Raw genomic sequence first — 16,239 nt, 5'->3', positions numbered from 1 at the left:
TATATATATATGCAAATAGTATACATATGTTTACGCCCCACAAACAATTTCGGAGGAGCGCATGTTCGCCGCTACCTCCATCCGTCCGTTCCACTATTCATGTCCGGGCGAATTCTCAGCAACCAACCGCTTGTGTTCAATAAAACTTAAAGGCCTAGTTTAAGCCTTCTATAAGTGCCCCCCCCCCCCCCAACTGTGTACAGTTCACAACTTTTGTTTATTGATCTTAATCCACTTGCCCTGATCCCTTTTATCAGATCTCTGGTCTGAGTATCCTGCTGTGCCAATCATGACACGAATAAACAGGAAATCGGCCCCAACTGTGACACCAGTGCAATTAGCAGGAGATGCACAGCAGGGGTTTATCATGCCAAACATTCCTTAAACTTGGCCAAGACAAGAGGAGATACGCAGCAAGTTCCGGCTCGATATTTTGTCTTAGTATGATATAGGACCAGTCCGTCCCACTATACGTGTCCGGACTATTTCTCAGCAACTTCCGGCTTGAATTCAATGAAATTGTGGGAAGCCCTACTCAGATGTTTTCTCTAATAACATCGATATTTGGCCTTTTTATTTTCTATATATGGTGTGATACAAAAAATAATACATATATATTTCTTCATAGGTCCATCTTTGAAACACCTACCGTCAACACTTGAACAACTATTAAATAATCCGTGTTCGAATGTACTCACTCATTGGCCTATACTTCTCGGATCATCAAGTTAAGATAAGATAAGATAAGATAATCTTTATTTAAAGTCGGTTATGATAAACATAAACAACGCTATTTTCCGACACAATAGATTATCCAATAACAGACAAACAAAAGTCCTGAAAATATTCAAGATCATAATATCACATGTTAATTAAAATGTTAAAACATAGGTTATAATGAGATTATAGACTTCATTACCAGATACATCAAAAATTACAAGATAAAACATATTTATGATTTAAATACTGGTCCAATGCATTAAGTGAAATTTAAATAAAAGCAACAGTAAGACACAAAACATGTAATTCAAACAGCAATACATATTTAAGTGATAAGATTTTTTTTAGCGGCTATTTCAAAGCAATTCAACATATAGGACAGATTTTTACTATATACACAAATAAGATGCTGGAGGTGAACGCTAATCGTTTTCTAAAAAATATATAAGACGAAAAGAAAATAAGACACTGAAGAAAAATCACGCATTACGATGCATAGATAAAAATGGGTATAAAAGATCCTATTATCACCACGGTCAGACCTTTGGTGAACTGATTAGCATTCACTTCAAGTATAGGAATAAAACCAGACTACAGAAAAGCAAAAGCTTTTTGCTTAGAAAAAGATGATGCATTACTTACATCCTAAAACATTCTTCTAATAATAAAACAGGAAAACACAGAAATAATATGGCTATACGGAGTTATCCTCCGTCATAAAATTGAAAGTATGAATCAGTTTAAAAGAAACTAAAAAACAACATTCTTTGCTTTCCATTTGATTTTGTACCTCGTCGGCGAGCATATCTCACTCTTAGTGATATCCTTGTCGAAAACGTAAATAATTTAAAGGGAAGGGGGGCTACTCCTGTGGGGCTAATTGGTTCGGCAAAGTTGAAAGGAATGCAGAGGACGCATCACACCTTCGAGTAGATATTCCTCCGCGAGTGGACGGTTACACAAAATAAATCCTGATTCGGCGCAAGCAAACAATGAGTAAAAAAATATGATAAGATAAAAATGTTATTGCACGATCTACCCACTTAGATGTTCCTTTTAAAACTGGGTATGAATTACTTAATCTACAGAATATTGTTGTTGATGTTTTCAATGCGTATGAATTCTTTTCACTGATCATCTGAGATGTTCCCGCTTATCAAGTGTACAAATGATAGAAGTGTTTATTGTAAAACCATGCTGCCAGCCCTGTTTATTTTTTTGACACAAGGTATCTATTGCCTCTTGTTTTGAAACATTTTGTGTGAAGTAAAGCCAATTGAATCATTATGGATTATTTCTAGACGTTGATTTAGCTAAGTTTAACACTGAAAAGGTCATAGTTGGTTTCGGAATACGACGAGTAGGATCGAGATTGTATTGTTCATGAAAGATCTAAAACTTGCGGAGAAACAAGGTATGTACATGGACCTGGGCTAACCAGGACCCTTTTTCGGTTGCTTCAGTGTCCAAGCCAATCCTTCTGAAATCTTTGTTATGGAAGATATTAACTAATATGGGCAGTTGGTTGTGTGAAACGTTATTGACTATTGTATTCCACGATCCAAGATGGTGGTCGAATGAATACAGAGCAAGCTAGCTAACCATTCACTATGGAGGGTTCATACATGAGCCCAGAAATGAGCAGCTATGGGCCCGGTCCAGGAGAACCGGGCCACGATGGGTATGGGCGCATGTCCGACAACATGCAGATGTCACAGTATAGTTCTCATAATCGTCCGGGTTATGTGGAAAACATGAGCAATGAGTATGGCAGTCAAGGATATGGGCAGTATTCACCGTCTGGCAACAGGGGAGGTTATACGGGTCAGCAGCGCCCAGGCATGCGACCAGGGTCTCAAAATATAGGCTTGATGCCTGGGCAGCAAGGGTACAACCCTGGGCAACAAAGAATGATGTCCGGTCAGAGCATATCGCAACAATCCGGACCTACTCCTACTTTAAATCAGCTCTTACAAAATCCCAATTCCCAACAGCGATTTTCTAATACTTATGAAGGCTATAGTGGACCCCAGAAAGGGCCAGATATGGGGCCATCTAATGGACCTTATAGTATGCCTCCAGCAGGCTGGATTCAACAAAACCAAAGAGGGATGGGCAATTACCCTCAGATGTCTATGCCAGGTTCCTCTTCATACAGAGGCCAGGTAAGACACATGTGGCAATGCATTGTGTTTGTCTATACTGTTTCATATTGCCCGCCTTTTAAATCCGTTTATTGACATGAGTGTGACACTGAAGAGTGTTTGACTGATTAATCACCTTTCCATTGTTATTGACTTGGCCAACATATATTGACATTTCTGTTGGAATTCTAAAGAACTGCAGTTTAAAATAAGAAGTCTGTTCAGCTTTGATAACCTGTTTAGTTAGTTGTTGTGGTGGCGTTTGTTCTTGAAATTTGATAAACATTTTGTTGCATGAATGTTTGATATTAATTTTTTTTAATGTTTAGATAATTATGCTTTACGAATATAAACGTGTACAGGCAACTAATGCTAAGTAAAACAATTAGTATACGAAACATACTAGTAGGTTATGAAATCTACCCCTTTACCTGTTTTGTGCAGCATGAGCATTTCGTTTAGTTTGTCAATGTGCTTAGCCAAGTTAGTGAAGTTATACATATATTAGAATGAAGTGAACATTTAAAAAGTTGTACCAGTCCTTCACAGAATGTTGATTGAAACAAGAGTATTCAGCAGTAGTTGGTTTTCAATGTTATGACAGTAGCAATGATGTTTGAATGAATTTCTTGAATCTTATAAAATATTATTAATTCTTCAAGTGGCATTACGGTAAACAAAAATCTAAAAAAATAAACCAGAATCAAATCTAGCTTTGCTTGATTTCAATTAAACAAAGAAGTAATAATACTATCTTGGTGTTTTTTTCAGTGTTACCAGGGATTCAACCCTGATTAATATAAATATTATTATATGATGTGAATCGCTTTTACAAAAACAATGTTATGTAACTCCCGGTAGCTGGAGGGAAGAAAGAAGGTAGAGTCTGGTGCTTTAGTTTTTGTCATTAAATGAGACTTCTCATGTCTGAAATGTCCAACTTGGTTTCATTACTTCATTTCAACTCTGTCTTCAACTTTGACACTGGTTTCAGTGTTAGTATTCACTTTTCATGAATTCTATTATTGCAACTGAACACGAACTTTAATGTCACATTTATGGCTAAAATATTTGAAACAGACACCAATTGAATAGAATGGACCTGACTGAGCATTATATTGTAGTATTAATTGAACACATTTGTACACTGTGAAGAAAATGCAATAGTATGTATTGCAATGTATGCATCAAGTTTCATAATAAATCATTAAATTATTTCCGCATTTCATGTGAATTCTATTTTGAGATCATCAAATTTCCCAGTTTGTGTCAATTAATTGAATAGAAACTGGGTCATTATGCTAATGAATAGTTTGCTTTCATGTTGTCCTCATTTTGACCCTAGGTGATGTAAACAGAACAGCATGATCTTTAATAACAGGTGTGCTGTGTTAATGCACTGTAATCTATGTCATGATTCATGATTTGTTATAATTGGCTGCAGAAGGAAACAGTGTCCCTCCCAGCGTTTGTTTAATTGAAGTGAAGTGCAATGGTATTTTGATCATTCAATTTTTGAAAGGTATTTGTTTAAATAGGTTCATAGTAAATGATATTTGAGGATTATCTTCAATGAATGATTGACACTTGAAATTGACTATAGATATATCCTGATTTAAACAGCTGATTAAGATAACAATAACAGTCACACAAATAGACTGCTTCTTTCCCTGGCAGACTGTCAAGAGAAATGATTGATAGGTTTACTATGTCTGAGTCAAGAAGGGTGAAAAGGCCATTTAATGATGTTTCTTTGTACTACAATCTGTACTTTATCTATCATTTTATAGGTCTAACTGATGAGGTGTTGGTTCATGTAGATGCTCAGCATATCGTAATTGGTTTCTTTTTGCTTGACGTCTTGTCCTGCTAGATATTTGCTAGTAAAGACATTATTTACTCAAAATTGGGTTTTCCCCAGCCTTCATTTTCATGGGTTAATTATCTGCATTTTGACCTCATTGTAAGAGACACTTGTATTGATTGTCTCAGACCGGTTATTTCATGAGAGGTCATTCTTTGTTGGTTTGATGAGGATTATATTAATTCTGTTCCTTGGATGTGTTTCTGAAGGCGGCAACTCCAAATAGAATTGTACAGGATGATGAAGTTGTCTCATAGGTACTGGTCTGCAATTTTAATTTTGGAATTGAGAACTGTTACCAGTGTTCTGCCAAGGGATTATAGACATGGGGCCTGGAATAATTAAGGGACCATTTTCAGAAAAGGTGGGCGAGTGACAAAATCATTCAAATCACGTTTATTTACTGTACATCCAAACTGTCTACATGGAGTTAGCACTATGAGCTTATAAAATGAAATCATTATTGTCATTGCTTTATTAAAACTCAGTGTGACATTTGACAATTAGAATTAGGAAACAATAGTATTATTATGGCTTTTGTCTGAATTGCTAGAATAAGATACAAAGATGATAACACTCTTCGGTAATAAAATTCAGAAGGCGGGCACATTTGTTCAGTTATCACTGTCATTTTGTTCGGTTTCTGGCCAAAATCAAGGAATAAATTGTGAACAGTGCAGACCTTTTTCATGCAAGCCATTTTCATAATCAGTATGATTGGCTGTACATTATTTACTTTCATATCGAAAGCAAATAAAATGCCAATTCTTATTTGCCCATCTGATTTGTCCATGTTTAGGAAATTTAATGTGCCTGTGAACATTTCTTGGCAGAGCACACTGGTAGTGATCAAGTCAGGATTGAAAAAGGGCAGTGTGCTAGGTTAGAATAGGCTCTTGGTGTGCAGCAGAAAGAGCCTTTATGGGGCTCTTGCAAGGGTCAGTGTTCAATTCAAATTTTGAAAGTGTTATAACTACTTTTAATTCTTAGTTTACGAATTACCCCCCCCCCCCCCCCCCCCCCCCCCCCCCCCCTTATTTAAACATTAAATATTGATGCCAGTTTTTATTTTTTTTATTTATAGATACACATTATTTTCTGAGCAAAGAAGATAATTAGAAACTCAAAATGTGGAATATCTGGCATCCCAGCAAAATACAGTGGCTATCAAATTAAACACCTGTAGTTTCTCAGTAAGAATGTTGTATTTCTTTAATTGACAATACTATGATATTAAAGCATTCTGGAAAAGAGATCCTTTGGAGGTACAAAATATACTCAAGGTATTAGAACAGAGGCCGGCAGTTTCATCAAGAATCGTAGAGATGTCATACCATGGACAGATAGTCAACATTGAAACTGCACTGTTGAAAATCTACGTTCTCACCCATATGTGGGAATTGGGCTGCTAAAATTGCAACAGCATACACTAAAATGTGAATATCCAGATTAATATAAAGATGTTTATGATACATGCAAGATGTAAAAAACGCTAGTTAAAGGGAAAGGGCTCATGAGATTGCTTTATAATACTGTGAAATCTTTGCTGAAGTACACTTACAGGGAGCATAGGAAGGAATTTGCAAGTCCATAGAGAAATCATGTAAAATATACTTACCTTCAGAATTATGAATTATGCTCTTACTCATGTGAACAACTAGTGTTTCTTTGGGTATTGTCAATGGGGCACAATTTTAGTCCCATTTAGGTAAAGAAAAAACACTGCAGGTTGAAACATTTGCTGAAACCACTCCTAGGACACTTAATAAAAAGGTCCCCTTCACTCTCCGTCTAATGTGGAAAAACACTTTCTTACTGACCATTTCTTGGAGCTCTGTTGTCATAGACATACATGTTATGAGGTGTACTACACCTACCACTGTCTTGACTCAAGTACCATTTCAGTATTGCAATTAAACATCAGGATGTGAATACTTAACTGTAAGTTAACTTAGAAGACACTTTGGTTTGTCTCATCTTATTGATGAAGCTGCCTCTGATCCAGATTATAGATAGATAGCATGTACCAGTTGCATTCTGAAGTGATAGATTACTTAACTGATATTGTGTGGAAAAACCCAGACCTCCATTTGCCATGGTATAATTCATTTAATTGAACATTATGACACCAGCTGGGAAAATTTGTGGCTATTTATATCCTCCTCTTTGAAGGAGATCAGATAGTAGAGCAGATATTGTTTATGTCTTGACTGCTGGTGATAATGACCTCTTTTGTGAACTTATTGTATTTGTGCTCCTTGATTCAGTTATTGATGATGATAACATTTTGTTTATACGCTGTATGACTTTTTACAGCTTTTAGGGATGACATCAATTATTTGTTCTATGTTATGATAGTATATGTAAGGCTCCCTGAACTGAAATTTACTCATTTAGTAATTTTCATAAGAGGTAACATGAGTTTATTGTTGTTTCCAGAACCATCCTTTTAACCAAGGATACGTACAACAGACATCTGGTGCCCAGTTCAGTAACCAGGGAACATATCAACAACAGCAACTACCAACAAATCCAGCCCCTGGGTCATTGCCTCAGCAACAGCGCCCCACCCCGCAACCATCCCCGCATCTTCCGGTCAGCCCTGTTCCATCTCCCTCCCCCGCCAGTAGAGTGACACCAAACCACTCTCCGGGGCCAAACAGACCCCCACCCCAGCCATCGCCAGGGCAACAGAGGCTGGCACAACATTCCCCAGCCCCCTCTCAGAGATCAGCCCCCTCACAACTGTCACCACCAGGAACATCAGCTGGCCACCACAACACACAGCTGAATCACTTGTCTAGTCCAAAGGTATGTCAACAAAATGTATAGAATTTACAATTTAAAGGAATTGGGTACATGATTTTTATAATGGAATGAGTTAGAACATTAGAAAATGAGGATAAGTGCTCCTCTGAAACCATATTTAAAGGTCAATTAAAGGGGGGGGGGGGGAATGTCAATTATTTGAAAATTTAGTGAGAATTGAACAAATGCAACATATTTGCTAAATGTGTATACTGTAAAACAACATTTATCACTAGCACTATTCTGTTTTATGATGTGAAACATTTATAAAACTAATGTCATAAATGAGTTCAAAATCATTTAATGAGAAATAAGAATTGGCTTCTATTTGAAAAGCTGATGCTTTAACATATTCGAAGTCTGAAATCTGGCTGTGCAGGCAAGGGCAAACCTGGTTTGATATAAATGTCTTTAAAATTTGATACCAGAGTTGTCCCATATCCCTTGAAATGTTGCTTGAACAGTTGCCAAGCCGAATCCCATCCAAACAAGTAAGTATTTATCAAACTACCGTATGTCTTTCGCTCAGGTGTGTGTGGAGAAATCTTTAAAATGGCCATTATCCTTTGAAACGAGCAGGGAACATTTTCAGGTCCGAAAGGCATCTTCATGCACCAAGATAAACTAAGTTTAGAAAAATACTTTGAAATTTAAAACCAGAATTGTCCATTATCCTATGAATGGTTGGCTGCATGTTTGCAAGGCTAAAATGCATTTCACGTAACAGGAAAATTCTAGAAAGCAAAAGTTCAACTGATGATCCAAATAAAGTGTTACACTTTATATAGTATTTTCAAAGTATACATATCGAAGATACAAATGGCAATATGTAGACTCAATAGCTGAATTACATAGCCACTTTTTACTGACTTGTGTCATAATACCAATTTACACATTGTTAGTCTGTAGAAACTGACATGTTTGTACATTGGTCAATGTTTTTATTCATGAGTACTTTTGATACAATTTTCAAATAAAAAATCTGGAATACGCTTGGCAAATGAAATTCAAAGCAGAGCAGACACACGGCATAGGAATGTTTAGTTGTGTAGCCTTTGTTCAGGTTTTGTTGCGAGTTTTGCATGTATACAAGTGGAATGTCTTGCATATAGGTGTTTTGTTTCTACTTTCGGTTTGACTGATTGTCACAGTCGGTTGAGGAGACTTTCTACTTTCAATTAGAGGTCTGTTATAATAATATGGCACAATTATTGGTGGGGAAACCCCATCTGTTCTTTTCTTAATTTTCTTTGAATGGTTCACAATTTTCACTACAAAGTTTTTAGTCCAGCTTACATAAAGTTGTTTTGAACACCGCATAGAGTGTACAAATTGTCTCCCTTGGCGAACTAGCATCATTCTTCTGGGTTTCGCGACTCTGGTTAAATTAAGTTTCCTATGTTTTTGTTCACATTTTCAGATTAAATTGCGGGCTTAATACGTTTTACTTAATTGAGAAATTGCAACAATGGTTATTTTTTGGAGGACATTTCTTAAGTAATCTTATATTTAGATTATCCATGTTGTTCTATGTAGAAGAATCATAAAAATGCTCCACACTGGCGATCATTTGGGTTTCTTATTTAATATTGGGATTATCAAAGTTTCGATGGAAACGCTTAATAATGTTGTTGTTTTTTAATTATCTGATTTGCCATTTATATCTGATTTTATATTTCTTTTACTTCAAGGATGGATTTATCTGTCTGTTACAAGAGTAGTTTCAATAATGAATTGCATTGAAATAATCTAATTCAGTTAATAGTGATATTGGTTCAACAAAATCTTTGTAAAATACTTACACAAAGAATGTTTCTAATTATTTTGCAAAGGGAAGTAATTCAACCCTCAGGGCAATTTTCTCCGTTGTGGACCTGTTATCGATAAAATGTTTGTAGCAAGCGGAATACAGTGATCCTTAGATAAAAGTAATCTACGCCTGTAAAAGCTTGAAGGTTGAACAATCTCCTGTGCTAGGCCTAGTCAATAATCTAACACACAATCTATGGCAGTCAGCTAGCAAATTCAAAGCTAGGGGAGTATTGATTTTCTTTCTTATAACAGTAGGCTGGGGCACAGATAGGCTACAGAAGTATTTGTCAGGGCTAATGCTGCCGCTGAAAGTAATTCTACCTATGATACTGAAAAATATTCCTGAAAAAAATAACTAAGATGTTATTGGTATGGATTTGGAGGGGTTCAAGGAAGATTTAGTAGAGAAAGGAAAAGTTCATTTGAATTCTTTGCCCCCATGAAGGCCTCCAATATTGGAAATGCTTGTGAAGAGGTGCATTGATATAGCCACTCTTCAGCACAGGCTAGGTTCTATTGAAATAACTTGAAATTGAGGCAAATTATAAAGCTTTTATATAGATGAAAACCCGGGAAATTTTAAACCTTTTTGTTGGTCTTATTACCTTCAGTATTGAATTTAAGTATTTCCCTTGATCTATGTGTTGTGAGAAATTGTTATGACTTTACAAGCTTAGCTTGCAGAATATATTTGAGATAGAATTTCCTTGTAAAAGGAAAAGATTTCAAACTTATTTCTTCAACAGTAGAAGCAATTATTCGCTAATATCGCAAATGCAGTGTTTGAGCCTGGCCAGTAATAATTGACAAGAGTTGATAAATGGGCCCAGTCGGTAGTTTGCTTTGTGGCTGTGTGTTTATTGAACCAGCCACTACTTCACTCTATACAGCTATGAAATCTAGGACCAGTCTACTTGCTTTTACAGGGTTGGGATTTGCCACTGATGTTTTATTTGCTATATCTACTATGTGTCTAGAGTCAATATCAAGTTGATTTAGTTATGAGATCTTCTTCCTAAGGAGTTGAGTTGAACTTTCAGAAAGAAGTTCAGGTGTGAGGGTCCTTTTATGATGAGTTTTGTCTGAATTTCCACTTGGTATGGCCCATCTTCCCTTCCTTAGGTTATTTTTAGCCACACAAGTATTGAGGCAAGTTTAATGTAAATGTATAGAGAAAGAGGGAGTTTTAGTTCAAGCTTTTATACATATAGCCTTTGTATGTTATACAGGTAAAATCTGTTCTCTCTCAATAGCTTATATTGTGAACTATCCTGACTGTTGGATTAAATCAATGGGTAAAGTATGATGAATATTGTAATAAGATTTCTCACTGGCTGGCGTGCAGGCTTTGTCATTGATTGGCGTATCATGGAAATCAATTAAAGTTTAATTAGGGATTTTTTTCTGAGATAATAGTACTTTATTTGAAAATAAAGAAAGACAAAAAAGATTCAATGCTTAATTATATATTTGATGAAATTTAAGAATGTTTATTTAAGTTTTATTTAATAAAAGTTGTAGGATACTTAAAAATCTAGCAGTAATATATATTTGCTGTTTTTACACCAGTGATTGCTCTGAACTTGACACCCTTTGTTTACATTCTTACTTTACTTTCACTGTATTGTGGTCATATTGAAACAATGTAATGTTCTTGTGTTAAAAGGAAAATTAACTTATTATGGGTCTAAATTATTTCCTGATGGTTTGTTTCTGTATTGCTGATAACTTGTGTAAACAAACACAATTACAACACATATTTTGTGTATTATATTTAAGATTCAATTAAAATGCCTTTAATGTCTGACAACAGTGACATAATTATATTAGCATCTGGGTAGGATACCTTTATTGTTTGATTTATGGTTTCAAGCATTTACAGAAAAAACAACACTTTTGATCCAAATTGTAAATGCAAGATAGGGTGGTGCTTGCTAAGGACTGCTGATTTAAATTGTCTGTAAATTCATAAGGCTTATGCAAATTCAAAAGCCTTGTGCCACATGTTGATCTGTACTTCTGGAAGTTGGTAGGTATGTTGTTCAGCATGCATGGTTGTGCACCATGAGTTTTGTGTCCAGGTTAAGTCAGTATTGGTAGTACCAGAGTTAAATATGGTAAGAAATGAATACATCTCTTTGTGTATGTAGCCTAAAGGACTGATGCGATTGTTCCACATATGTCTTTATAAGTATTTGATCTAGAATCCTCCATTATGTTGCTCAGCATGTGACGTTGTGCAGCCAAATTATAGCCCTTGAGGCTTACACTTTGTGAAATTTGAGCTCCAAGTATCTACAACTTCATGGTACACAAAAAATATCTTCAAAAATATTTTTCCACAAGATCTAAAACTTAACAGGCGCTTAAGCGCATTAAGTCAAACTGAACATAAAGTTGTCTACATGGAGTTATACATCAGGTTGTAATGTGAGTAGAGTTACTGCCCATTGCCATTGAACATTTAGATCAAGATAGTGTTTTATGGCATAAACATATGCATGTCTGTGAGAATTTGATGTGATAATTATATTATTCATAAAATAAATCATCCAACACGAAGATTGTTCATTTAGTTAAATCAGCATGTGAACCTGGTATTTTGTGTCATATTGCTCACCAACAGTGAGACCAGAGTTGTTTCCCTTTCATTGCTTATATTGATCTGAGAGGTCAAACAAGTCCTACATGTCTTACTGCCAAGATACTGTTTGCAGAATTGCCCTCATAGTTTTAGATAAATATTCTCAGGTATTTTCTTGACCATTTTGGTATCACAGTCCTTGAAATTAGACTTTTGTATGAAGAATCCAGATTACTTATTTTATTGCTTGAAATCAATTTTTGAACAAGTTCTGCTATATAAAATCAAGAATTTTAGCCAGCCTGGAACGCATTTTACCCGTGCAAGGTTTGGGATCTTGTGCCAATTTCAACCACATTGATAACCAAAAGTTGTTGAATTTGGAATTTGTATGTGTGAATGTTAAACATTTAGAAGACTAAAATTTTACAGTTGTTTAAGATATAAAAAGCAAGTGAAATGCTGAAATACTACAATATATTTAAGGTATAAAAGCAAGTGATATATATTAATCAATTACTTAAAGTAAATTTATGCTGTTTGATCATTGTTTTCATGCTTGAACAGTAACAAATTTTCAAATCAGAGTGGTTCAGTCTCATGCCAATTTCCCCTTGTAACTTGGCAATGTTTAGCCAATGAACATCAAAATTGGTATCAATGTTTACAAGCATGCTATCTCGGAGGAGTTTAAAAGCAAGGGCTATCTCCTTGGGCTCCTTAGACACTCCTTACTCCTCCACAGGCATTGCAATCTTGCCAAATAATCTGTCTGCTTAATACAGTTTTATTTCTTGTCCCTTCTTTACCAAATGTAGTCACATTCATGATGCATGTTTAATAATCATTCTGATTGCCTTTGGCACTCCAGTGGTACAGCCCTTGGATTACAAACTTGTATTCTCTCTTGTTTAACAAATCTTCACCAGACTTGGTCACAAAAGTGTATAGACAAACAATTTCATACTAGGTTTGATACTAGCCAGAATGCCTTATGCACCAGTCAATTGTAACCCCCCCCCCCCCCCCCCCCCGGTCGGGGAATAGCGGGGACTTTGACTTTCAGTCCAGTCAACCTTGGGTAAAATATCTGCCCTGCGGAGACGAACTGTTGTTAAAATCCCCGCCAAATGCCCCCCCACCTAAGGGACCCTAGGTAAGGCCCATTCCCTGCAATATTTCGCGCGAAGACAAAACCACGGCATTCACACAGCACTGCGGGGTCACCTGAAAGGTAAAATCACGGCCCATTTCCCCCGCTATCCACGGTATACCTGGGGGGTGTGTGTGGTTACAATTGACTGGTGCATTAATAGTTATGTCCCTTGAAATGTCAAATCACTTCTCTGTTCCTGTTCAACAGAACGATAATTGTCTAATCTTGATAATTTGGTCACAATATTGTTATGAGATATCAAATGAATTTTATAACTAAAGATTGGCTTCTCATTCTTAAGAGTTATGGCCCATAAATTGGTCTTAAATGTTTTTTTCTATGCAAGTGGAGTGGAACTCTTTGTGGTGTAGCTTTAATTTTTAAAGGTATATAACAACAAAAAAGGTGCAATTAATCCACAATAAGCTGTGTTTTTTGTCCTTAGAATGAATGTGTTTAGTTAGTAATGCACCATCTATAACCTACACACAAACATAAATAATCATTGGTTAAATACCAAGCACATGTTTTTGTTGTTGTCTGGGCCCTGTATTCGATATGATATTGCAGTCAATTTTACAATTTCTTTTTGTGGGTTAGTAGTTTAACTGAAGTGACAATTACTTTATATTACCTATAGTTTTTTTCAACTAAATATTCAATATATTCCTGCGCCCAATATAATTATTTTGGTACTAAAAATAAAGCTTTGAATGAAATAGAATATTTGACTGCTGACCCCAAAAATGATTGTGAGTCACTACTACTTCAGCCAAATCCTTAAATCAAAATAGAGTAAATAAATCATACTGATTACAGCAAAATAATTATGTGCAGTTGTAAATGAACTTTGTTTGACACTAGTCATTAAGTCATGTAAGGTCAATTTGTTATTGCTCATTACCTGTAAGGGAAACTTTTGTTAACATTTATTTACTTTAATAAGTAATGTGTTAACAATGGACAGTATTATTGAAATCATATTAGTGAAAAAGAAAAAAGGACTTTTAAATCTTATTTGACATTGTCTTCCAACAGGATTCAAGTGAAGTACACAACACACAAGTATTATAAGATGAATTATTCATCACAAAAACAGTTTGTCTGAACAGCTCAAGTTAGTAAGAAATCATTTTCGCTTGAGTGTAAGGTAGATTATTTACCATATCTAGACATAGTGTATAAAATGTTTAAGTTGCGAGTTATAGCATTGAGATTGCTGGTTTCACAGATAGGGGAGAGAACTGCAGCTTTCAAGAAGGCTATTACATATCAAAATTATTCTTAAATTCAAGTATTAAAATGGCATGGCCAAGCATAGCAAAATGTCTTGTGATCTCATTGGTAGTTGGTTTAAATTCTAGTATCGCTAATTGATGTCTTTGTCATATTGCTCTTTTTAAAAAAAAATTGAAAGTCCATGTAAGAATATTAACACAGCCATTGCATAGTCATACTCTGGAGTTTTTGTATGTAACATTCATGCACTAGGGTTAAAGCAAGCTTTTAAAAAGGACAGGGTGCTTCAGAAAAAGGACAGGGTGCTTCAGAAAAAGGACAGGGTGCTTCAGAAAAAGGACAAGGTGCTATTAAGAAATGGGGACATTGTTTTTGCTTAGAAGATTTCGAACATTTCACAGAAAATGTGCTGAATTAAAGTAAAAGTGGCAAGTGCCAAACATGTCAAGTGTGTGTGAATTTAAAATCATATTTTAAGATTTAATCAAAACAAATTAAATGATAGATAATATAAAGAATTTAGGTATAGAAGGGCAGGAGAGTGTACATGCTTGTCTCCATGAGGGAAGAAGGGTGCGACCTTAAAAGGTGCACCACCCTTCCATAACTTTAAAGCTTATACCATACAAGTGCATACTTATGTTTGTTGTAATTCTTTGTTTAATAAATCAATAGACGTTATGATATACCATGCATTTAAGATGATGTTGTTTTGCTTGTAGGAGTCCTCGAGTTTTGAAGATGTAAGAGGGGAGGCAACTTCGATGCGCGACTCTTCACGACCCGAGACCTCACCGGGATCTGTAGGGTCAAGGTCAAACACTCCAGCCTCATTGTCAGGTATGTGAGCATAAATGACTTCTTTTAATATAATAACTTGTCGCTTCATGAAATCAAGCTAGACTTAAAAAAAAAGGTGGTAAATGTCTTATCTTAAACTTGTTCTATGGTTCTTTTGATAGTCCATATCACAAGATAAAAACTTATTCCTCAGCTCAAAATAGGGAAAAGTTTGACAATGCAGGGAGACTTCTTCCTCAGCTCAAAATTTGGTAGAAGTTTGACAGTGCAGGGAGACTTCTCAGCTCAAAGTAGGGAGAAGTTTGACAGTGCAGAAAGATTTCTCCCTCAGCTAAAATGGGGAGAAGTTTGATAGTGCAGGGAGACTTCTTCCTCAGCTCAAATTTCGGAGAAGTTTGACAGTGCAGGGAGAATTCTTTCTCAGCTCAAAAGTTGGTAGAAGTTTGACAGTGCAGGGAGACTTCTCAGCTCAAAGTAGGGAGAAGTTTGACACTGCAGGAAGATTTCTCCCTCATCTAAAATGGGGAGGAGTTTGACAGTGCAGGGAAACTTCCCCCTCAGCTCAAAATAGGGAGAAGTTTGACATTACAGGGAGACTACTCCATCAGCTTAAAATAGGGGGAAGCTTGACAGTGCAGGGAGACTGAGCCCTCAGCTCAAAATAGGGTCAACTCTGACAGTTCTGGTTGACTTCACCCTCAGCTACCTCTGCTCAAAATTGGGAGAAGTTTGACTGTGCAGGGAAACTCATTTGTCAGCGCAAACTAGGGAAAAGTTGGACATTGAAGGAAAACTTCTTGCTAAGCTCAAAGCTTTAAAATGTAGGGAAACTTCTTTTCTTGTTTATCCTGTCCAGCCCCTGTGTAATTGTTGGTTTCGATGCTTTACAGTTATTTATTCTGGTGTGATTTAAATTTAATCATTGAGGATAATTTAGAAATGTATTTTTTCATGCAGTGTTTTTGCTCCACTGTTGGAGAGTGGTTTGAGGCCTTTTTGATTTGGAAAAGTGTGTCATTATGTCTAAAATTGTGAATTCCAATTACGCATAAAACTGAACAAGAATGTTTTAAAAAATAGTCAGGATAGGATCAAGCATGTGATAAGGTTT

At 35.9% G+C, this 16,239-nt stretch overlaps 1 protein-coding gene across 8 annotated transcripts in view; it reads left to right on the top strand.

Annotated features, from left to right (window-relative positions):
- The first annotated feature begins 1,864 nt into the window (after positions 1-1,864).
- The window catches only part of LOC128238243 (trithorax group protein osa-like), a 37,086-nt gene continuing 22,711 nt past the window's right edge, over positions 1,865-16,239 (top strand). For 6 of the 8 annotated variants that reach the window (XM_052953938.1, XM_052953939.1, XM_052953936.1 and 3 more), the window contains exons 1-3: positions 1,865-2,885; positions 7,168-7,539; positions 15,050-15,167. In XM_052953938.1, coding sequence (XP_052809898.1) covers positions 2,331-2,885; positions 7,168-7,539; positions 15,050-15,167 — 1,045 coding nt within the window. In that variant the 5' untranslated portion in view covers positions 1,865-2,330. Of the gene's footprint in view, positions 2,886-7,167; positions 7,540-10,488; positions 10,644-15,049; positions 15,168-16,239 lie in introns of those variants that run through there. The other 2 variants (XM_052953941.1, XM_052953940.1) reach the window with 2 other exon arrangements.

Source organism: Mya arenaria, chromosome 6, assembly GCF_026914265.1.
Source record: "Mya arenaria isolate MELC-2E11 chromosome 6, ASM2691426v1".
Classification (NCBI taxonomy): Eukaryota; Metazoa; Mollusca; class Bivalvia; order Myida; family Myidae; genus Mya; species Mya arenaria.
Note: the sequence above shows the minus strand (reverse complement) of the source record. Positions and strands in the feature narration are given on the sequence as shown.